Here is a 23,326-nt window from a genome sequence, read left to right as displayed (position 1 = left end):
GGTGGTACAGCTGCTGCTGCTGCTGCTGTTGGTGGTACAGCTGCTGCTGTTGGTGCTGCTACTGCTGTTGCTTGTGCTGTTGGTGCTGCTCCTGTTGTTGCTGCTGAAGCTGCTGCTGGGTGAGGACCAACAGCTTCAGTATCTCCTCCATTTTATCGGCAGGTCTGGGCTGTAGTGCTGCAGGCTTAATTACAGACATGCAGCGGTCTTTGTGGTATGCCCCAGTTCACACTGCCCGCATTCTCCACCATATGTAAGGCTGCAGCTTTCCTGATAGTGCGGTAATGAGGCAGTGACCCCACGGTAGTCTAATGTATAAGTCTTTAGTTTGGCAACTTACAACATAAAGGCAAACCTTATCCTCTGGATCACAGCTGGATCGTCAGTATCAATCCGTAACACTCCATTACCGTGGGCGACTGCACCACTGTATGACTTGTGGGTGAGTCAGTCAGACCTTTCCTGCAAAGAGCTCCTGCTCTGATACTTGCAAACCAAAACTGACCCACCCAAACCTCAGCTGAAAGTTTAAATGAGAATCGTGGCCATGGGCCACTGCCAAGACCCAGAGTGGAGGGAGGGATCCATCCCCACTACCATCCTACTGATCTCTGCAAACATAAAGCCCGTGCCAGGCTCTCCTACATCTGACTGGTCACATAGCTTGCCCCAGTACACGCTTACTCTTATATTTCGTAGTGACCACAGCTGTGGCTGTAATCTCAGCGCTCTCCAGTGGGTTCAGTATGTTTCTCTGCACAAACTGGGGGACACGTAATAATCCTCGTATACGATCCCCCCTCACTGCCTCACTATATATATTGTATCACTGGATCCAGAAAAATTTGATCTATGAAAATGTAAAATAAATTAAACCAAGCCAATAAAATAGCTACAAAAAAAATCCACATTCAAAGACAATGGCAGAATTTTTTTTTCACCATTTCTCCCCATTTTTTTTCACTTTTCATCGATATGGTAAAATGAGTCATTCAAAACTGTATCTTGTCCAACTAAAACACAAGTCCGGACTCCTCATATGTTTATGTCAGTGCAAAAAATAGTTCTGGTTATTTAACAGAGAAAACATGAAAGTACAGAAACAAAAATTAGGGAGGTAAAGGGTTAATAATAAGAATCATGAAATAATATCAGAAGAAACATGCATCCATTGAGAAACTGGAAAACATCGTGCAGTGACCTCAGCGGCCAGCAGGCGGAGCCCGCCCTCACTATTCGCGCACACCAGAGTCCTGAACTTACAGCAAACTACAACTCCCGAAAACCACCGCACCCGGAAGTGAATACCTTCTCTTATTGGCTCGTGGGGTGACAGAACAGACTCTCATTGGCTGTTATTTTGACATGGGAGACTGTTATTGGGTCCTGTTATGACAACCTAAAGGTGATTGGCTGCTGGAGTGACAGAGCGGACGGTGATTGGCTGGAAGTGACGGTGTGGTCTGTGAGGGGCTGTCTGCTGCTAGTAGTGGAGAGTGAGGGCTGCGGATCGGCCGCTCAGCTCCAGCACAGCCCGGGACATGGCAGCGGGCGGAGGACGGCAGTGCGGGCTGCTGCGGGGCGCCCTACTGCGCAGGACACCCCGGGGAGGCTGCCGGCGGAGCTGCGTGTCCGAGGCGCCAGCTGTGGAGGTGCCGAGCGGCGTCCAGGTGAGGAACCGACTACTGCCCGCAGCCCCGTCCGCCCCCGCGCTCTGCCCCGTCCGCCCCCGCGCGCTCTGCCCCGTCCGCCCCCGCGCGCTCTGCCCCGTCCGCCCCCGCGCTCTGCCCCGTCCGCCCCCGCGCTCTGCCCCGTCCGCCCCCGCGCTCTGCCTCGTCCGCCCCCGCGCTCTGCCCCGTCCGCCCCCGCGCTCTGCCCCGTCCGCCCCCGCGCTCTGCCCCGTCCGCCCCCGCGCGCTCTGTCCCGTCCGCACCCGCGCGCTCTGCCCCGTCCGCACCAGCGCGCTCTGCCCGGTCCGCACCAGCGCGCTCTGCCCCGTCCGCCCCCGCGCGCTCTGCCCCGTCCGCCCCCGCGCGCTCTGCCCCGTCCGCCCCCGCGCGCTCTGCCCCGTCCGCACCAGCGCGCTCTGCCCCGTCCGCCCCCGCGCGCTCTGCCCCGTCCGCCCCCGCGCGCTCTGCCCCGTCCGCCCCCGCGCGCTCTGCCCCGTCCGCACCAGCGCGCTCTGCCCCGTCCGCACCAGCGCGCTCTGCCCCGTCCGCACCCGCGCGCTCTGCCCCGTCCGCACCCGCGCGCTCTGCCCCGTCCGCACCAGCGCGCTCTGCCCCGTCCGCACCAGCGCGCTCTGCCCCGTCCGCCCCCGCGCGCACTGCCCCGTCCGCACCAGCGCGCTCTGCCCCGTCCGCCCCCGCGCTCTGCCCCGTCCGCCCCCGCGCGCTCTGCCCCGTCCGCCCCCGCGCGCTCTGCCCCGTCCGCCCCCGCGCGCTCTGCCCCGTCCGCCCCCGCGCGCTCTGCCCCGTCCGCCCCCGCGCGCTCTGCCCCGTCCGCCCCCGCGCGCTCTGCCCCGTCCGCCCCCGCGCGCTCTGCCCCGTCCGCCCCCGCGCGCTCTGCCCCGTCCGCCCCCGCGCGCTCTGCCCCGTCCGCCCCCGCGCGCTCTGCCCCGTCCGCCCCCGCGCGCTCTGCCCCGTCCGCCCCCGCGCGCTCTGCCCCGTCCGCCCCCGCGCGCTCTGCCCCGTCCGCCCCCGCGCGCTCTGCCTTTGCCGCCCTCTTTTCTCTTGACACTTTCAGCAGAATTCACACGGTAATCTGCATGCATTGTTACATAGATCTAACAGACCTGATGAGGCTGGTTGACTGACTGTGAAAATCCGTGTCTGATTGTCTGTATAATCCTGCATAAAGGTTTTCCTGCCTGAATCTACTCTGGAAACACAAAAGGACTCTCACCACAGTAATCCACGAAGACGCGAACCATAAATATAAAACCAACATCTTTACTGAATATTGAAGAAAACACAGCAAAGAACTAACGAATATTAACAGGAGAGTCCAGAAGGAGGGGCCTCAGTGCGGCGGCATATAATGACTCTGTAACATGTAATACAACTCCACACTGGTTAGTGACAGGTCAGTGGATATCAATAGCCCGGAAAATATATAATATGCTGTGATGTAATATGTGAGAACCAAGAGCTAAATAAACTCAGACTAAGGCGCTATATATATGGAAGATAAATATCTGGTCACTAAATAGTGACCCGTCCAGGCAATACACAAGCCATAACCACAAAAGGGCCGATATGTTACCTGGTAACAAGTTTGATCCGCTGCCTGTGTCTGGACCCTCCTCACCCCAACGCGCGTTTCGCCCTATCATATCAGATATTTTTCCGGGCTATTGATATCCACTGACCTGTCACTAACCAGTGTGGAGTTGTATTACATGTTACAGAGTCATTATATGCCGCCGCACTGAGGCCCCTCCTTCTGGACTCTCCTGTTAATATTCGTTAGTTCTTTGCTGTGTTTTCTTCAATATTCAGTAAAGATGTTGGTTTTATATTTATGGTTCGCGTCTTTGTGGATTACTGTGGTGCGAGTCCTTTTGTGTCTGTAGTATTATGACGTGCCGTACCCAGTTATGATATTTGAGGACATATTTTGCTGCTCTGCGCGTTCTCTGCGCTCTAGTTGGGTTGTGAAATGCTCATGTTAGTATCCGGATTATACAATTGTTCCTAATAGCCGCGACCAACCGGAGGAGCACAGAAGGGAGCGGAGCGCTGATTAATTACTTGGGGGTGTGAGGGTTAATGCACAGGTTACACAGCCTGGAGCTGTAATACTATTACAGCTTTGTGTCATTGTCTATGGTCATGTGAGCAGCGGATCCTGTGTCATTCCCATATGTATTCCATCAGATAGCAAACTCCACAGGGGAGAGACAGATGGGAACTACAGCTCTGGGGTATAATACAGGAGGTAACTCCGGATCAGTAATGTATGTACACAGTGACTGCACCAGCAGAATAGTGAGTGCAGCTCTGGGGTATAATATAGGAGGTAACTCAGGATCAGTAATGTAATGTTTGCACACAGTGACTGCACCAGCAGAATAGTGAGTGCAGCTCTGGAGTATAATAGAGGATGTAACTCAGGATCAGTAATGTAATGTATGTACACAGTGACTGCACCAGCAGAATAGTGAGTGAGTGCAGCTCTGGGGTATAATACAGGATGTAACTCAGGATCAGTAATGTAATGTATGTACACAGTGACTGCACCAGCAGAATAGTGAGTGCAGCTCTGGAGTATAATACAGGATGTAACTCAGGATCAGTAATGTAATGTATGTACACAGTGACTGCACCAGCAGAATAGCGAGTGCAGCTCTGGGGTATAATACAGGATGTAACTCAGGATCAGTAATGTAATGTATGTACACAGTGACTGCACCAGCAGAATAGTGAGTGCAGCTCTGGAGTATAATACAGGAGGTAACTCAGGATCAGTAATGTAATGTATGTACACAGTGACTGCACCAGCAGAATAGTGAGTTCAGCTCTGGAGTATAATACAGGAGGTAACTCAGGATCAGTAGTGTAATGTATGTACACAGTGACTGCACCAGCAGAATAGTGAGTGCAGCTCTGGAGTATAATAGAGGATGTAACTCAGGATCAGTAATGTAATGTATGTACACAGTGACTGCACCAGCAGAATAGTGAGTGCAGCTCTGGAGTATAATACAGGATGTAACTCAGGATCAGTAATGTAATGTATGTACACAGTGACTGCACCAGCAGAATAGTGAGTGCAGCTCTGGGATATAATACAGGAGGTAACTCAGGATCAGTAGTGTAATGTATGTACACAGTGACTGCACCAGCAGAATAGTGAGTGCAGCTCTGGGGTATAATGCAGGATGTAACTCAGGATCAGTAATGTAATGTATGTACACAGTGACTGCACCAGCAGAATAGTGAGTGCAGCTCTGGGGTATAATACAGGATGTAACTCAGGATCAGTAATGTAATGTATGTACACAGTGACTGCACCAGCAGAATAGTGAGTGCGGCTCTGGAGTATAATACAGGATGTAACTCAGGATCAGTAATGTAATGTATGTACACAGTGACTGCACCAGCAGAATAGTGAGTGCGGCTCTGGAGTATAATACAGGATGTATGCAGCCCTACCCTGAATGTGGACATATTCTTTGCTTTCCAATCGTGCCAGAGGCAGTCTCGGACCTGATTTGTCTCCTCTTGCTGGATGTGGATAGTTCGGGTGGATTAATCTCACGGTTCTCACATGGCCGTCATGCAGCAGAATCTCGCATAACACAATGACACGCTGTTAATAAATCCCAGAAGCTCAGTGATGTCTCTGCGGCTGATATCGGTCACATGTGATGTAATGTCTGGATGCTACAGTGGCTTGTGAAAGTATTCAGCCCCTTGGTATTTTTTGTGTTTTGCTACCTCACAACCTGGAATTTCACAGTTTTTGGTTTTTTTAGCGTTTGCATCGGTTCATGTACAGAAGATGCCGGCTACTGTGAACATTTGGTTTTCTTTTCACTGTGAAACAAGCAACAAATAGGACAAAAGAACTGAAAACGTCAGTGTGGATAACTCTTCACCCCCCTACAGTCAGTACTTTGTAGAGCCTCCATTTGTGGCAATAACAGCTGCAGATAAGTCTCTTTGAGCTTTCCACATCTGGCCACTGGAATTTTCACACACTGCTCCAGCTCCTTCAGGTTAGATGTTGGTGAACAGAGATCTTCACCTCTGACCACAGATTCTCCAGTGGATTAAGATCTGGGCCGCTCCAGAACATTTACACGTTTCCTCTTACACCACTCAGTGTTGCTTTAGCCCGATACCTTGGGTCATTGTTTTTGTTGGAAGGTGAACCTCCGTCCAAGTCTCAAATCACTGACAAACAGGTTTTGCTCAAGAAAATTCCTGTATTTCACCCCATCCATCTTCCCCTTGACTCGGACAATTGTCCCTGACCCCGCTACTGAAAAACATCTCCACTGCATGATGCTACCACCATTTTTCACTGTGGGGATGGTGTTCTTGGTGTTCAATTTTGGTATCATCTGACCACAGCACCTTCCTCTATACATTTGAGGAGTCTCCCACATGTCTTTTTGTGTGTAAGTAAAGGCTTTTTTTCTGCCCACTCTTTCATAAAGGCAACTTCTATGGAGTGTACGACTTAGGACACCGACATGGCCATATAACTCATATGATGATCTCATGGTGTATTTCTATGCAGCTGTCCAGCTCAGGTCAGAAGAGCAGACGGCCAGTCCGAGGATTGTAATGCGATCCTCACGAGTTATACGGCCATCACTCTGTGCCCTTATTGTGGTCCTATGGACAGATACCCCAGTCTCTGCTTGGGAACTCTGCTGCTCCTTTAGGGTCACCTTTGGTCTCTGTGCTGCCACTCTAATTAATGCCATCCTTGCCCAGGCTGAGAGTTTTGGTGGGCGCCCTCTCATGTTTGTTGTGGTACCATGTTCTTTCCATTTGAGGATGATGGATTAGATGGTGCTTCGCGGATCATCAAAGATTAGGAGATTTTTTTTTTTTTTATAACCCAACCCTGACGTGTACTTTTCAAAAACCTTGTCCCTGACTTGTGTGGAGATCTCCTTGGTCTTTGTGGTGCTGTTTGGAGATCTCCTTGGTCTTCATGGAGTTTGAAGATCTCCTTGATCTTCGTGGTGGTGTTTGGAGATCTCCTTGGTCTTCGCGGTGGTGTTTGGAGATCTCCTTGTTCTTCGCGGTGGTGTTTGGAGATCTCCTTGGTCTTCGTGGTGGTGTTTGGAGATCTCCTTGGTTTTCGTGGTGGTGTTTGGAGATCTCCTTGGTCTTCGTGGTGGTGTTTGGAGATCTCCTTGGCCTTCGTGGTGGTGTTTGGAGATCTCCTTGGTTATAGCGGTGGTGTTTGGAGATCTCCTTGGTCGTCGCGGTGGTGTTTGGAGATCTCCTTGGTCGTCGCGGTGGTGTGTGGAGATCTCCTTGGTCGTCGCGGTGGTGTGTGGAGATCTCCTTGGTCGTCGCGGTGGTGTGTGGAGATCTCCTTGGTCGTCGCGGTGGTGTGTGGAGATCTCCTTGGTCGTCGCGGTGGTGTTTGGAGATCTCCTTGGTCGTCGCGGTGGTGTGTGGAGATCTCCTTGGTCGTCGCGGTGGTGTGTGGAGATCTCCTTGGTCGTCGCGGTGGTGTGTGGAGATCTCCTTGGTCGTCGCGGTGGTGTGTGGAGATCTCCTTGGTTGTCGCGGTGGTGTGTGGAGATCTCCTTGGTCGTCGCGGTGGTGTGTGGAGATCTCCTTGGTCGTCGCGGTGGTGTGTGGAGATCTCCTTGGTCGTCGCGGTGGTGTGTGGAGATCTCCTTGGTCGTCGCGGTGGTGTTTGGAGATCTCCTTGGTCGTCGCGGTGGTGTTTGGAGATCTCCTTGGTCGTCGCGGTGGTGTGTGGAGATCTCCTTGGTCGTCGCGGTGGTGTGTGGAGATCTCCTTGGTCGTCGCGGTGGTGTGTGGAGATCTCCTTGGTCGTCGCGGTGGTGTGTGGAGATCTCTTTGGTCGTCGCGGTGGTGTGTGGAGATCTCCTTGGTCGTCGCGGTGGTGTGTGGAGATCTCCTTGGTCGTCGCGGTGGTGTTTGGAGATCTCCTTTGTCGTCGCGGTGGTGTTTGGAGATCTCCTTGGTCGTCGCGGTGGTGTTTGGAGATCTCCTTGGTCGTCGCGGTGGTGTTTGGAGATCTCCTTGGTCGTCGCGGTGGTGTTTGGAGATCTCCTTGGTCGTCGCGGTGGTGTTTGGAGATCTCCTTGGTCGTCGCGGTGGTGTTTGGAGATCTCCTTGGTCGTCGCGGTGGTGTGTGGAGATCTCCTTGGTCGTCGCGGTGGTGTGTGGAGATCTCCTTGGTCGTCGCGGTGGTGTGTGGAGATCTCCTTGGTCGTCGCGGTGGTGTGTGGAGATCTCCTTGGTCGTCGCGGTGGTGTGTGGAGATCTCCTTGGTCGTCGCGGTGGTGTGTGGAGATCTCCTTGGTCGTCGCGGTGGTGTGTGGAGATCTCCTTGGTCGTCGCGGTGGTGTTTGGAGATCTCCTTGGTCGTCGCGGTGGTGTGTGGAGATCTCCTTGGTCGTCGCGGTGGTGTGTGGAGATCTCCTTGGTCGTCGCGGTGGTGTGTGGAGATCTCCTTGGTCGTCGCGGTGGTGTGTGGAGATCTCTTTGGTCGTCGCGGTGGTGTGTGGAGATCTCCTTGGTCGTCGCGGTGGTGTGTGGAGATCTCCTTGGTCGTCGCGGTGGTGTGTGGAGATCTCCTTGGTCGTCGCGGTGGTGTGTGGAGATCTCCTTGGTCGTCGCGGTGGTGTTTGGAGATCTCCTTGGTCGTCGCGGTGGTGTGTGGAGATCTCCTTGGTCGTCGCGGTGGTGTGTGGAGATCTCCTTGGTCGTCGCGGTGGTGTGTGGAGATCTCCTTGGTCGTCGCGGTGGTGTGTGGAGATCTCCTTGGTCGTCGCGGTGGTGTGTGGAGATCTCCTTGGTCGTCGCGGTGGTGTGTGGAGATCTCCTTGGTCGTCGCGGTGGTGTGTGGAGATCTCCTTGGTCGTCGCGGTGGTGTGTGGAGATCTCCTTGGTCGTCGCGGTGGTGTGTGGAGATCTCCTTGGTCGTTGCGGTGGTGTGTGGAGATCTCCTTGGTCGTCGCGGTGGTGTTTGGAGATCTCCTTGGTCGTCGCGGTGGTGTGTGGAGATCTCCTTGGTCGTCGCGGTGGTGTGTGGAGATCTCCTTGGTCGTCGCGGTGGTGTGTGGAGATCTCCTTGGTCGTCGCGGTGGTGTGTGGAGATCTCTTTGGTCGTCGCGGTGGTGTGTGGAGATCTCCTTGGTCGTCGCGGTGGTGTGTGGAGATCTCCTTTGTCGTCGCGGTGGTGTGTGGAGATCTCCTTTGTCGTCGCGGTGGTGTTTGGAGATCTCCTTTGTCGTCGCGGTGGTGTGTGGAGATCTCCTTTGTCGTCGCGGTGGTGTTTGGAGATCTCCTTGGTCGTCGCGGTGGTGTTTGGAGATCTCCTTGGTCGTCGCGGTGGTGTTTGGAGATCTCCTTGGTCGTCGCGGTGGTGTTTGGAGATCTCCTTGGTCGTCGCGGTGGTGTTTGGAGATCTCCTTGGTCGTCGCGGTGGTGTTTGGAGATCTCCTTGGTCTTCGTGGTGTTGGGTCAGTGGTGCCTCTGGTTAATGGTGTTGCCGCCTCCGTGGTCTTTCAGAGAAGGTAACGTGTATATACTGACAGATGTGTGACACTAACGTTGCACACAGGGGGATGTCCTGGCACTAAGCATGGGACTTATGAATGAAATTGCTTACACCAGAAATTTGTAGGGGCTTCATAACAAAAGAGTTGAATAGATACGCACATGCCAGTTTTAGTTATTTGATCCCATAAATGTAATTTCTGCCGATATTTTTCTCACTTCACCAACTTAGACAGTGTATCAGGGCTGACACATCACACACAAATTGAATTAAAAAAATATTTACACACAGGCTGAAATGTAACAAAATTATTAAAATTCCCAGGGGTGTGAATACTTTCACAAGCCACTGTATATCACTGCTGGAGCATTATAAGAGGCTGATATAAAGTATAGATCATAAGAGGTCAGAAAGTTTTGTACTTGTCGTCACTCGTCCCCACAGGCCGTCGCTCCCCAGATATGGCTGATAACAGGGAGTAATAACATGTATTCCCCTGTCCTGTAGTGAAATGGCTGATAACAGGGAACACTTGGTTGTATTCACCTCTCTTGCATTTACCATTTCCAAATTCAGTAATGGCTGTTAACAGAGAGCAACAGAGAAAAATCTATGAATATCGATGTTTGTGACTGCAGATCAGATCAGTGCAATCGTCTCCTGAAATCCTCTGTGCTGCTGTGGAGCTGAGCTATTCCTCGTGTTTCCAATCTTTCCTGTGACCGGGCAGTTTTCACACAAGACCTTTGGATTACAGAAATGTTTATCTGGCAACTTTGTAACTTGCAGTTGTTAAATATTATCTCCCCTTGGCTGCGCTCCTTACAGCCGGGCCCTTCTCTCTGTGGATGTGTGATAAGGGGCCCGAAGCCTCCACTCTGCACAGATAAGTGTCAGCTGCCACATGCAGAATCCAACATGTCCCCAACGTCAGCACATGGCAAAGCTACACATCCCAGTGCTGCTGATGGTTGGGGATAGCATTGCATGCTGGGAGTTGTAGTCTCAGCAGCTGAAGAAAAGCAGGATAGCGGTTATTGTTTTACTCCGCCCTACTACCAGGCAGAAAGCTGGGTGTCTGCTCCCCCCCCCTCCCGGTGAAACGAGCTGTGGTTTTACCCTAACTGGTGTCTGTGTTCTCCTTCTGCGCTCCTGAGGCCGGCTATTCTGTTTCTGTTGGGTACAATAAATGTCAGACTGCCCGGGGCATCTGTAGTGTTGTCCCTGCTGTTGTACGTGCTGTGGAATATACGGCACATATCAGTCCAGATCGGCTTTTACTGGCAAATCAGTTATTTTTTTGCTTGGTGTTCAGGCTGTGTTCACATTTAGTGTTTTTGATTATCTTTTTGAATTACAAACTCTCCTGTCTCCGTAAAAATGTGACGTTTCCACTCCAAATACTCAAGAAAAAGACTTGGGCCCAATTCCAAGCCCGGCGCTGTTCACACTGATCTTTCCGAAGAGACGCCCCTCATTTAATGAATCGGGAGCCGCTGACAAGTGTCGTGCTGCAGGGACTGGAGTAGGACTTCTGGAGCACGGAACACCAATGCTTGCCATGATGTAGACGAGCTGCGGTGTTACTTTTTTGTTAAAAGCAGATATAATTTGGGATGAGCTCGGCCGTGTCCCCCTGTAGGCCGGGCGGGGGGCCACTGCTGTCACGTTTATCACTGGATACAATGTGACGACGATTCTACATCTGCGCTTGTAATCCGCTGCGACCCCGGAACATTGACATGAAGCATCTAGAAGTGAGCGGATTATCTCCGGATTTGTCAGGGAATTAATCAAAAGATTCTCTCTGATTGCAGCTTGTTCCTAGCCGAAAAGAAGGATCCGCTGATCTCCTGGGGGAGGATGATGAGGGGTGCATCATCTGGGGGCACAGAGTATTGTCCTGCGCACCAAGGACCGTCGGCCAAATCAGGGACGGCACAAAAGTGTCTGATGGCAAAATGCTCCTTTATCAAAGGATTCTTACATTTGACCTGATCACATTGTTTCCATCTTTTCTATTTAACTGTTTTACTTATTTTCTTCATTACTTTTTATGTTTAATTGTTGTTCTTCCAATATAATTTTCCTTTTACTTTTTATTTTCTGTTTTATTTATCCTTTTGTCATCATTTAACAGTTATTCCTTGTTTCCTTTTTTGTTTCTATTATTTTTCTCTTCCCTGTTTTTATTCTTTTCCATTTGTTTTCTTTTCGTATATTCTCACCTTCCTTGTTGTGTATTTCTAAATAATTAATTAAAATCTTCCATGTTTTTTTGCTTTTTTCCCTTATTAGTGTTATTATATATAGTTGTGTTTTGTTTTGTTTGTTTTTTTTTATACATGGAATTTTCAGGCTGAGAAATCTACATAAAAGACAGGAGGGTTTTCTTTTTGTGTGTTGTGAAAACGTTCTTTTTGAGGCGGTTTAATTATAATATGGGGTGTAGCGATGGCCTCTGGTTTTGTCACATTTCTGCAGTAAAAACCTCACCAGAAAAAAAAATAATCAAAAACCACATTATAATCTCAAATGAATGTGCAGCTTGTTGCAAGTAAATGTAGATTTCTGTAAAACATAAACCCTCAGTGTGAACAGATCCTGACACATTTTTTTTTACCGATTTTCTGTAACAAACCTCATCGGAGCATAACATATCCGCAGCCACTTCCAGGCTTGCTGTGGGCATGTGATGATTCCTGCTGGGGCCGGCAGTCCGGACCACCCCTCGTGTGACCACCTGATCGCTTGTGACTTCTGCTCTTTACAGGACCCTCATTATATAGAGATTCACATTAAGGAAGATGATGTGGCTCAGCGGGAGTCACAGCTGTGATCGAATGAAGCAGCACTGCGGTGTAGAGCATGGGGGGTAAACTGTAACTTTAGCTTCTGATCAGGTGGGAGACGGATTTTATACTTGCATCAAGTTGAAGTCACTGATCGTTTCGGTGCCCAACGGAGGAGCAGAACTGCAGTGTAAATCATGGTGAAGGGGCGAGCACGGCCGGGCTCCAATGCATCTACATGTACAGACGCATGCGGCAGTGCTCCCCGAATCTGCTGTGCAGGGTGAGGACTACAAGCCTCATCTGGGCTGAGCGGCCCCCGCGGCAGCAGCTGCCATCTTCGGTCTTCTGCAATTTCATGTGTTTTTGGCTTTTCTTTAGAGCCTGGCCTCGAGCACCGATAGGAAGAGGTTCATCCGAGATGGCGCCCTGCCCTTCTCCGCCTTCCTGACTGACAGCTTCGGCCGACAGCACAGTTACCTGAGGATCTCACTGACTGAGAAGTGTAACCTGCGATGTGAGTGATGCCGCCCGTTACATACTCAATACCAGGACCGACACTGCCGCCATCTACCAAAAGATGCCATACAGCACCAGCATGGTAATGTCGCGCTCTGCCGGCTCGGTAGGGTCGCGCTCTGCCGGCTCGGTAGGGTCGCGCTCTGCCGGCTCGGTAGGGTCGCGCTCTGCCGGCTCGGTAGGGTCGCGCTCTGCCGGCTCGGTAGGGTCGCGCTCTGCCGGCTCGGTAGGGTCGCGCTCTGCCGGCTCGGTAGTTTTTACTGCCATATTCAGAACTGATATTACCGTACACTGCCCACATAATAGCGCCATACAGTGATAATACTGCAGTGTGCTGTGTATATCGGGGGGCACTACACTGTAGAGCCAGGCTGGCGTTGCGATATCAGGGTGCGCACATTGGTTTCTGTGGGGTTCACATACTTTCGTTGCCAGTAATGTTTGTGCATGACGTTTGCAGGCCAGTACTGTATGCCAGAAGAAGGTGTGAAGCTGACCCCAAAGAGCGACCTCCTCAGCGCGCCGGAGATCCTCGCTCTGGCCAAACTGTTTGTACAGGAGGGGGTGGACAAAATCCGCCTGACCGGAGGCGAGCCGCTAATCCGCCCCGACGTGGTGGACATCATAGGTGAGAATCCGTGTGCCGGGAGGAGCTCGGCATGGAAAGCGTCCATCCTGATTTTCCACCGTTCCCCAGATCTCTGCTTGCAGTCAGTGAAGGGGTCAATACCTGTCGTCACCCGAGAATATGAAGGGCGGAATAGGCCGATCAGCAGGACACACTAAGAACGAAAGATCCGTCAGCAGCAGCTTGCTGACAGTTTCCAAGTTCCAGCTGTGCAGTCATTGTGCTGAAATTATGAGCAGCATTTAGGGGGTGCTTCAATAGTGCCCCCTAGGTTCTGCTTTTTTTAATTGTACCCACATGCATCTATGTAGAGCTGCCTCTGCCAGGGTCCGGGGACACTTTGTGGGGGTCATTAATATTGGACTTTTCCTCCATTTTTATTTTTTTCCCCCCTTTTTATAGCACAACTGAAGAAACTGGAAGGGTTAAAAACCATTGCGCTGACAACAAACGGCATCAACCTGGCGCGACTGTTACCTAAACTGAAGGACGCGGGGCTGGACGTCCTGAACATCAGCCTGGACACCCTGGTGCCCGCCAAATTCGAGTTCATTGTGCGCAGGAAAGGTGGGTACTGGAGGAGCGGGGGCTACAAAATCTGTGCCCCCCTGTATGTATCCCTGGGGTAGACGCATTCTGGAGGGCGGGCGGTGACAGCGCAGGGACAGCGCCCGGTTCTGCATTTTTGCTGTCCTGAGCTCGGGCACATGCTGCGGTGGTGAAAGCGAGAGGCGGGGACTCGAGTTGTCTCCATTTGCCCCTGTGTTGTCATCAAGCCAAGACCTAGATCCCAATTTCTGGCTTATTCTTATGCAAAACGTTTCCTTCCATGGAGAAAGGAAGAAAGTAACTGACGAGACACCAGATAGGACCCAAGCAGAGGATGCAGCAACTGCCGCCATTCTGACTGTCAGAAACGGTACCGACTGTGTCCACTAGATGGCAGCATCACACCGTATCATGCTATGGTTCCCTTATGTAGCAGAGCCAGATCTGTCATTGGTCGTGGTGACACCAGGGATATTCTTCATATTTGCATTATTCTATTCTGCATCCTGTGTCTCCAGGTTTTCATAAAGTTATGGAGGGCATTCACCGTGCAGTGGAGCTGGGATACAACCCTGTGAAGGTGAGACGCCTGCAAATTTAGGCAGTGCCCCTTTAATGCAAATCTGCGTCGGCTCCGGCTCTTTTCAGCCCTTATCATCGGGTTTGTCTTTTAAAAAGACATATTCCAAAAACTAAATTTCCCCAGATTACTGTTTTCTAAGTCTCTGCAACTACCTACTCTATAAACCTGCATCCAGAGCCCCCTGTTTCATGAATAGAATGTCGGAACTGCAGTGATCTCTGACACCGGCAGAGAGATCGATGTAGTTGGAGAATAAGTATGCCATTCAGGGCATCTAGGGAGCCATATGTAAATTATTTCCCATTTAGTAAACTGATAAAAATAAATATTTATTTTTAACTTAAAATAATGAAAAAGAAAAGCAGCAATACGTTGTGTCGCCTCTAGGTGGGGCTAGGAGCTGCATATTTTTATTTTCTCTTTTTTGTGCTTTTGCATTTTTTTTCTTTGATTTTTATAGAACCCTCCGTTTTTATTGCTTTCCTCTCGAATCTCTGGAAATTCCATTATTTTCAGTCAATACGATGTGATAAAATGTAAAATCTGTTTGGCGCCAAGAATCCCCGTGCGATGTGCTCGTCTGGAGCCGCGGCACTTGGCTGGGATCCGTAGCAGGGAGCAAATGAAAGCGCCGGATCTCAGGGATCGGTCCGATCTCCGGTGAACACTGCCGGATCCATTATGTGCTAAGCAGGAATCTGGAGAGTTTTCCAGTTCCATCTTAATGTTTTAGAACGCTCTCCAGATACATTGTTGTGGGCAGCGGCTCCTGGAATGAAGTCTCTTTTTTTTTTTTTTTTTTTTTCTTGTTTTTTACTAGGTGCTAAAATAAATAATCCTGGAGCATTGTCACTTGTAAACCCACTGCTGGTCCTGGTCTCCCTCCACTCTCTGGAATGTTTCTTTATTTTCATTTGTTTGATACAATGTATCTGTGCATCTGTCAACTGTAGATTCTTAAAGGGGAACTGCCCACATTACTCCAGTCACACCCAGAGCTGCAATCAGAATTCATCAGGTTTCCGCTTGTCTTTTCAGGCAGCAGAGCCCCCTTTTCCCAATGCTGCCCCCTACTTGTTGTAGTTTGTACTGCAGCTCTGGAGATGTTGATCACATCGCCCAGTAGTCAGATGTGCAATCTGTACTGTATCATCGTGGGGCCTTTACACCACGATTACAGCCCAATCTGCCTGATCAGTGCTGGAGAATAGCAAGTACCAAGCAGCAGAATTAAGAATTCAGCTCTGGAGTTGAGTAGACGCTATGGTTCTGTGATCACACGACTGACCTACGCGTCTCCTCTTTTCTTGTTCGGCCGCAGGTGAACTGTGTGGTCATGAGAGGGTTAAATGAGGACGAGCTCCTGGACTTTGTGGCGCTGACGGAGAAGCAGCCGCTCGAGGTGCGGTTTATTGAGTACATGCCGTTTGATGGTAAGTGACGGGTCCAAATCTGGCACTGCCATAGGTAGAACCATGGGGAAACCGTCAGCATGTAGGCAAGGTGCTGTTGATTGATCTTACTGTGACTGATTCCATAGATGTCATAAAAATCATCTGCAGCGAGTAATAAATAACAGATTATGAACCCTGAGATCACAGATTATAAGATCCGTCCACTTCATCCTGTTGATGGTTTTCACTTAGATCAGCCGCAGCGTCCTGAATATTCTACTCAGTCTGTGAAATTGTGATTCAAGCTCTGCAAGTGCGATCACTAAGGCTGCGCAGGTCCCTGAGGTTACAGGTTGCGTTATCCTTCAGAGCTGCATTCACAGTGGTGCTGACATTTCCAGCTTTCTCAACTTGTTCACTGTCAGCACTAATATGACTGTGGTGAAGTGTTTTCTGGTGACGTCTGTCAGCACACAGTCATCTGGTGCAAAAAACAAACTACTTCCCTTGTGGAGGAGAGTACGTGAACATGTCTACTTACTGATACCCGTAACAACCAGCAGAATAGTGAGTGCAGCTCTGGAGTATAATACAGGATGTAACTCCGGATCAGTAATGTAATGTATGTACACAGTGACTGCACCAGCAGAATAGTGAGTGCAGCTCTGGAGTGTAATACAGGATATAACTCAGGATCAGTAATGTAATGTATGTACACAGTGACTGTACCAGCAGAATAGTGAGTGCAGCTCTGGAGTATAATACAGGATGTAACTCGGGATCAGTAATGTAATGTATGTACACAGTGACTGCACCAGCAGAATAGTGAGTGCAGCTCTGGGGTATAATACAGGATGTAACTCAGGATCAGTAATGTAATGTATGTACACAGTGACTGCACCAGCAGAATAGTGAGTGCAGCTCTGGAGTATAATACAGGATGTAACTCGGGATCAGTAATGTAATGTATGTACACAGTGACTGCACCAGCAGAATAGTGAGTGCAGCTCTGGGGTATAATACAGGATGTAACTCAGGATCAGTAATGTAATGTATGTACACAGTGACTGCACCAGCAGAATAGTGAGTGCAGCTCTGGAGTGTAATACAGGATGTAACTCGGGATCAGTAATATAATGTATGTACACAGTGACTGCACCAGCAGAATAGTGAGTGCAGCTCTGGGGTATAATACAGGATGTAACTCAGGATCAGTAATGTAATGTATGTACACAGTGACTGCACCAGCAGAATAGTGAGTGCAGCTCTGGAGTATAATGCAGGATGTAACTCAGGATCAGTAATGTAATGTATGTACACAGTGACTGCACCAGCAGAATAGTGAGCGCAGCTCTGGGTTATAATACAGGATGTAACTCAGGATCTGTAATGTAATGTATGTACACAGTGACTGCACCAGCAGTATAGTGAGTGCAGCTCTGGAGTATAATACAGGATGTAACTCAGGATCAGTAATGTAATGTATGTACACAGTGACTGCACCAGCAGAATAGTGAGTGCAGCTCTGGGGTATAATACAGGATGTAACTCAGGATCAGTAATGTAATGTATGTACACAGTGACTGCACCAGCAGAATAGTGAGCACAGCTCTGGAGTATAATACAGGATGTAACTCAGGATCAGTAATGTAATGTATGTACACAGTGACTGCACCAGCAGAATAGTGAGTGCAGCTCTGGAGTATAATACAGGATGTAACTCGGGATCAGTAATGTAATGTATGTACACAGTGACTGCTCCAGCAGAATAGTGAGTGCAGCTCTGGAGTATAATACAGGATGTAACTCAGGATCAGTAATGTATGTACACAGTGACTGCACCAGCAGAATAGTGAGTGCAGTTCTGGGGTATAATACAGGATGTAACTCAGGATCAGTAATGTAATATATGTACACAGTGACTGCACCAGCAGAATAGTGAGTGCAGCTCTGGGGTATAATACAGGTGGTAACTCAGGATCAGTAATGTATGTACACAGTGACTGCACCAGCAGAATAGTGAGTGCAGCTCTGGAGTATAATACAGAATGTAACTCAGGATCAGTAATGTATGTACACAGTGACTGCACCAGCAGAATAGTGAGTGCAGCTCTGGAGTATAATACAGGATGTAACTCAGGATCAGTAATGTATGTACACAGTGACTGCACCAGCAGAATAGTGAGTGCAGTTCTGGAGTATAATACAGGATGTAACTCAGGATCAGTAATGTAATGTATGTACACAGTGACTGCACCAGCAGAATAGTGAGTGCAGCTCTGGAGTATAATACAGGATGTAACTCAGGATCAGTAATGTATGTACACAGTGACTACACCAGCAGAATAGTGAGTGCAGCTCTGGAGTATAATACAGAATGTAACTCCGGATCAGTAATGTATGTACACAGTGACTGCACCAGCAGGATAGTGAGTGCAGCTCTGAAGGGCTGACTATGCAGAGGTTAGTGGTTGACATATGGTTTGTTACATCGGGCGCAGTTATTTTGGGGTACTTGCTGTGTGTCCCTTGTTTTGCTGCTATCTGTAGTTACTTCTATTGTAGGCAACAAGTGGAACTTCAGGAAGATGGTGAGTTACCAGGAGATGCTGGACACGATCCGGCAGAAGTGGCCGGAGCTGGAGAAGGTGCCTACTGTGGTGGAGAGCACCTCCAAGGTACAGAGACGCCTTATTTTTATCACAGAGGCACAGGAACCTTTTTGTGTCTGTATCTTTGTGTTGGGGGATTTCTATCCTTCTCTCCGGGGGTCTCATGATGTTAACGGTGGGTTGCGCACGTTTCAGGCGTACAGAGTGCCGAGCTTCCAAGGACAGATCGGCTTCATCACCTCCATGTCTGATCACTTCTGCGGCTCCTGTAACCGGCTGCGGATCACGGCTGATGGGAATCTCAAGGTACCAGTAATATCGGCCACAAATCCAGCAAAGGGGGTTACTTTCTTTTTCTTTTTTTTTCTTCATTTTTTGACTACAGGGGAAAAAAAAATTTTGTTACAGCTTTTCATGTGACTAGAGTATATGAATTGTTAATGTAGATCTGGATGTAACTGGAGCAGAAGGATCCTGTGTGCGGCTCTGATGTTGCAGGAATGTAAGAATTGTGATTGCAGCTCTGGAGGCAACGTCAGAACTAGCATTATTTATGTAGCTCATTACTCAAGCTTTTGTTTTGTTAATGCAGCTTTGGTTGTGATTGGAGCATTAAAATGGCTAATGAGGTTCCTGATTTGACGGGAGAGTAACATTTGTAGATGCAGCTCTGGGTGTAACTAGAGGCTAAGAAATGACTGTAATCTGTGTGCCCAGGTCTGTCTCTTCGGGAACTCGGAGGTGTCTCTCAGAGACTGTCTGCGCAGCGGGGCGAGCGAGGAGGAGCTGGTGCAGATCATCGGGGCGGCCGTAGGGCGTAAGAAGAAGCAGCACGCGGGTGAGTGCTCCGGCCGGCGCTCTGTGTCAGGAAACCGTCAGCACAAGTCTCATGTGACTGCAGTGTGAAGATCGGATCTCCGCTTGCTGACAGTGAAGGGCAGCGTTCATTTTCTACATCCTGAAGCTGCAAATCTGGCACAGCTGAGAGCTTGTTGCAATGTGTCAGCGCATGCAAAATGCAGAAGTGCCATTAAGACTCCCAGTAACGTCGACCCTGATGATAATCTGTTACTTTGTGTCTGCAGGAATGTTCAGCATCTCCCAGATGAAGAATCGGCCCATGATCCTGATTGGTGGGTGACGAAGCCTGTACGTACGGGGGCCACAGAGCCGCCTGCTACCATCAGCATGTCCGTCTAATAGTCTCCATCAAATGCGTAGTGAGACCATCAGCAAGCAGGTTTATTAGCTGCCGATACAAGTGTGTGTAGTGCGAGCGCCGGAACATTAACCTGTGAGACAGCAGAAAGGGTTAAGTGACAAAATCACCAGGTGATACAGAGTTACTGACTGTTTCCAGGCAATATCCATAGAATCTCATAGTGGGAAACCATATTAGACGGGCTTATCTGTATACACAGAGTTATTGTTACATAGGACTGCAGGTGACATCTACTACATTATCTGTACTCAGAGTTATCACTGTGTTATCTGCGGTGTTACATAGGACTGCAGGTGTCATCTATTACATGATCTGTACTCAGTTATCACTGTGTTATCTGTGGTGTTACATAGGACTGCAGGTGACCTCTGCTACATTATCTACTCAGAGATATCACTGTGTTATCTGTGGTGTTACATGGGACTGCAGGTGACATCTACTACATTATCTGTACTAAGAGAGTTATCACTGTTATCTGTGGTGTTACATGGGACTGCAGGTGACATCTACTACATTATCTGTACTCAGAGAGTTATCACTGTGTTATCTGTGGTGTTACATAGGACTGCAGGTGACCTCTGCTACATAATCTGTACTCAGAGAGATATCACTGATCTGTGGTGTTACATAGGACTGCAGGTGACATCTACTACATTATCTGTATTCAGAGTTATCACCGTGTTATCTGTGGTGTTACATAGGACTGCAGGTGACATCTACTATATTATCTGTACTCAGAGAGTTGTCACTGTTATCTGTGGTGTTACATAGGACTGCAGGTGACATCTACATTATGTGTACTCAGAGTTATCCCTGTGTTATCTGTGGTGTTACATGGGACTGCAGGTGACATCTATTACATTATCTGTACTCAGAGTTATCACTGTTATCTGTGGTGTTACATAGGACTGCAGGTGACATCTATATTATCTGTACTCAGTTATCCCTGTGTTATCTGTGGTGTTACATGGGACTGCAGGTGACATCTATTACATTATCTGTACTCAGAGAGTTATCACTATGTTATCTGTGGTGTTACATAGGACTGCAGGTGACATCTACTACATTATGTGTACTCAGAGTTATCCCTGTGTTATCTGTGGTGTTACATAGGACTGCAGGTGACATCTACTACATTATGTGTACTCAGAGAGTTATCACTGTTATCTGTGGTGTTACATAGGACTGCAGGTGACATCTATATTATCTGTACTCAGTTATCCCTGTGTTATCTGTGGTGTTACATGGGACTGCAGGTGACATCTATTACATTATCTGTACTCAGAGTTATCACTATGTTATCTGTGGTGTTACATAGGACTGCAGGTGACATCTACTATATTATCTGTACTCAGAGAGATATCACTGATCTGTGGTGTTACATAGGACTGCAGGTGACATCTACTACATAATCTGTACTCAGAGAGATATCACTGATCTGTGGTGTTACATAGGACTGCAGGTGACATCTACTACATTATCTGTACTCAGAGTTATCACTGTGTTATCTGTGGTGTTACATAGGACTGCAGGTGACATCTACTACATTATCTGTACTCAGAGTTATCACTATGTTATCTGTGGTGTTACATAGGACTGCAGGTGACATCTACTACATTATGTGTACTCAGAGTTATCCCTGTGTTATCTGTGGTGTTACATAGGACTGCAGGTGACATCTACTATATTATCTGTACTCAGAGTTATCCCTGTGTTATCTGTGGTGTTACATGGGACTGCAGGTGACATCTATTACATTATCTGTACTCAGAGAGTTATCACTATGTTATCTGTGGTGTTACATAGGACTGCAGGTGACATCTACTACATTATCTGTACTCAGAGAGTTATCACTGTTATCTGTGGTGTTACATAGGACTGCAGGTGACATCTACTACATTATCTGTACACAGAGAATTATCACTATGTTATCTGTGGTGTTACATAGGACTGCAGGTGACATCTACTACATTATCTGTACACAGAGAATTATCACTATGTTATCTGTGGTGTTACATAGGACTGCAGGTGACATCTACTACATTATCTGTACTCAGTTATCACTGTTATCTGTGGTGTTACATGGGACTGCAGGTGACATCTACTACATTATCTGTACTCAGAAAGTTATCACTGTGTTATCTGTGGTGTTACATAGGACTGCAGGTGACATCTACTATATTATCTGTACTCAGAGTTATCCCTGTGTTATCTGTGGTGTTACACAGGACTGAGTGTGGAGGACAGGTGCGCACAATCAGTCACACCCTGCTGGGAGCAGCACCTGTATTGTGAGCTCCAGGACTTCCAGCAGGAGGCCCAGAGTCTGCCTCTCTTCTCCCCAGGGAGAGGCAGGCTTCCTGGGAGGCCGACATGGCTTCCCAGGCTTCTGTTCCCCGGTCTGTGCCGGCGGGGGACAGAGAGCAGCAGCAACAGCAACTGGCCCAAGAGGGACTGAGGAGGTCAGGACGGGTGAGAAGAACCATACCCACCTACTCCAACCCTGAGACGGCTCATCGTCCGCCCAGAGAGGGAGACAGGGGCACCCCAGGCCCCAGGAAGGAGAGCCCAGGAACATCCTGGGGGGAGAGGAGCTCCGGCGAGTCCATGAGTACCTTCTCCTCCCGAGTGGTCGCCATGCTACGTGAGTATGAGGACGCCGGCAAAGCACTGACCGGGCTGAAGGAGGAGCTGCGGGAGGCTCGGATCCTGAATACCCGAGCCTCTAGCAAGGAGAAACCTGTGACCTCCCAGAGGTTAAGAGCCCTCAGAGATGAGGTGGCCCGGTTAGTGCTCCTCCGGGAGGGGATTGAGAAAAGCGCAGGTCCCTTCCTGGAGAGGTTTAAGAACCAGCGGCGGTTCTCAGAAATGAAGGGGTTAAATACCTCAGGAGAACCGCCAGCCGGCGTCCTAAGCGACGAGGAGGAGGAGGACGATGTGGTTGTGACTGGAGTCCTACAAGCTGGAACCAGCCGGGAGAGTGAGCCGCAGAGCCGACAACAGGGAAGCGGCCTCCCGGCACGGCAGAGGACTCCGACAGCACAGGCTGGAGTGTCAGCGGAGGAAGAGGAGGAGGGCGGTCTGCTACAGGAGATCAGACAGCTGGAGTCTCCAGTGAACCTGGACCGCTTCTCCTTCGGTGAGGACGAGCCAGCAGAGGAAACCAAGAAGAGGAAGAAGAAGACGACGGAGACCGCACGGGAGGTGGTGAGTTACAGATATGTACTGATGGATGATGTTACACCTACCACCTCCTGTGTAAACCCCACCAAACCTAAACGCACGGGCTCTGCAGTGGGTCTGGGGCATAGGCAAGGTGGGGAGAGGAGGAGGACGTCCGGCGGTGCTGCCGTCTGTGCGGGGAACAGTGCAGGGGGCGAGGCTGTGGAGGTACTCACGGCGCCGGACATAGGGGACCCCGAGGAGTTTCCCTCCCTGCCCTCTGCGGCTAAGCCGGTTATCACCGGGGCTGAGGGGGGTGAGGTGGGTGTCCACGCCGTTGCGAAAGGGGGACAGTGTGGGCAGACTCCATCCCTGCTCCCAACGGCTGTGCCGGCCGACGCCGGGGCTGTGGGGGGCAGGTCTGAGGAACATGGTGCGGCGAAAGGAGGGCGCACTGTTGTGACAGGGGCGCAGTGCGCCTTAAAGGAGAACAGGCACGCAGCTGTGACAGGAGAGCAGCGTGTCCAAAAAGGACAGAAAAAGGATAAATCATCTGCAGGGAACAAGAGGCGCCCTGCTGTGACAGGGGGACAGAGTGCTCCAGCGCCCCAGCATGACACCAGGACCGCGAAGTCTG

The 23,326-nt window shown here is 49.8% G+C and overlaps 1 protein-coding gene across 2 annotated transcripts in view; it reads left to right on the top strand.

The window, feature by feature from the left end:
• The first annotated feature begins 1,459 nt into the window (after positions 1–1,459).
• Positions 1,460–23,326, top strand: part of MOCS1 (molybdenum cofactor synthesis 1) — a 40,559-nt gene continuing 18,692 nt past the window's right edge. The window contains exons 1-10 of one of the 2 annotated variants that reach the window (XM_077282023.1): positions 1,460–1,670; positions 12,402–12,537; positions 13,000–13,167; positions 13,570–13,734; positions 14,235–14,296; positions 15,621–15,732; positions 18,259–18,371; positions 18,501–18,611; positions 19,023–19,143; positions 19,391–19,454. In XM_077282023.1, coding sequence (XP_077138138.1) covers positions 1,542–1,670; positions 12,402–12,537; positions 13,000–13,167; positions 13,570–13,734; positions 14,235–14,296; positions 15,621–15,732; positions 18,259–18,371; positions 18,501–18,611; positions 19,023–19,143; positions 19,391–19,446 — 1,173 coding nt within the window. In that variant the 5' untranslated portion in view covers positions 1,460–1,541 and the 3' untranslated portion in view covers positions 19,447–19,454. The remainder of the gene's footprint in view (positions 1,671–12,401; positions 12,538–12,999; positions 13,168–13,569; positions 13,735–14,234; positions 14,297–15,620; positions 15,733–18,258; positions 18,372–18,500; positions 18,612–19,022; positions 19,144–19,390; positions 19,455–23,326) is intronic. The other variant, XM_077282022.1, reaches the window with a different exon arrangement.

Source organism: Ranitomeya variabilis, chromosome 2 (genome assembly GCF_051348905.1).
Source record: "Ranitomeya variabilis isolate aRanVar5 chromosome 2, aRanVar5.hap1, whole genome shotgun sequence".
Lineage (NCBI taxonomy): Eukaryota > Metazoa > Chordata > Amphibia > Anura > Dendrobatidae > Ranitomeya > Ranitomeya variabilis.
Note: the sequence above shows the minus strand (reverse complement) of the source record. Positions and strands in the feature narration are given on the sequence as shown.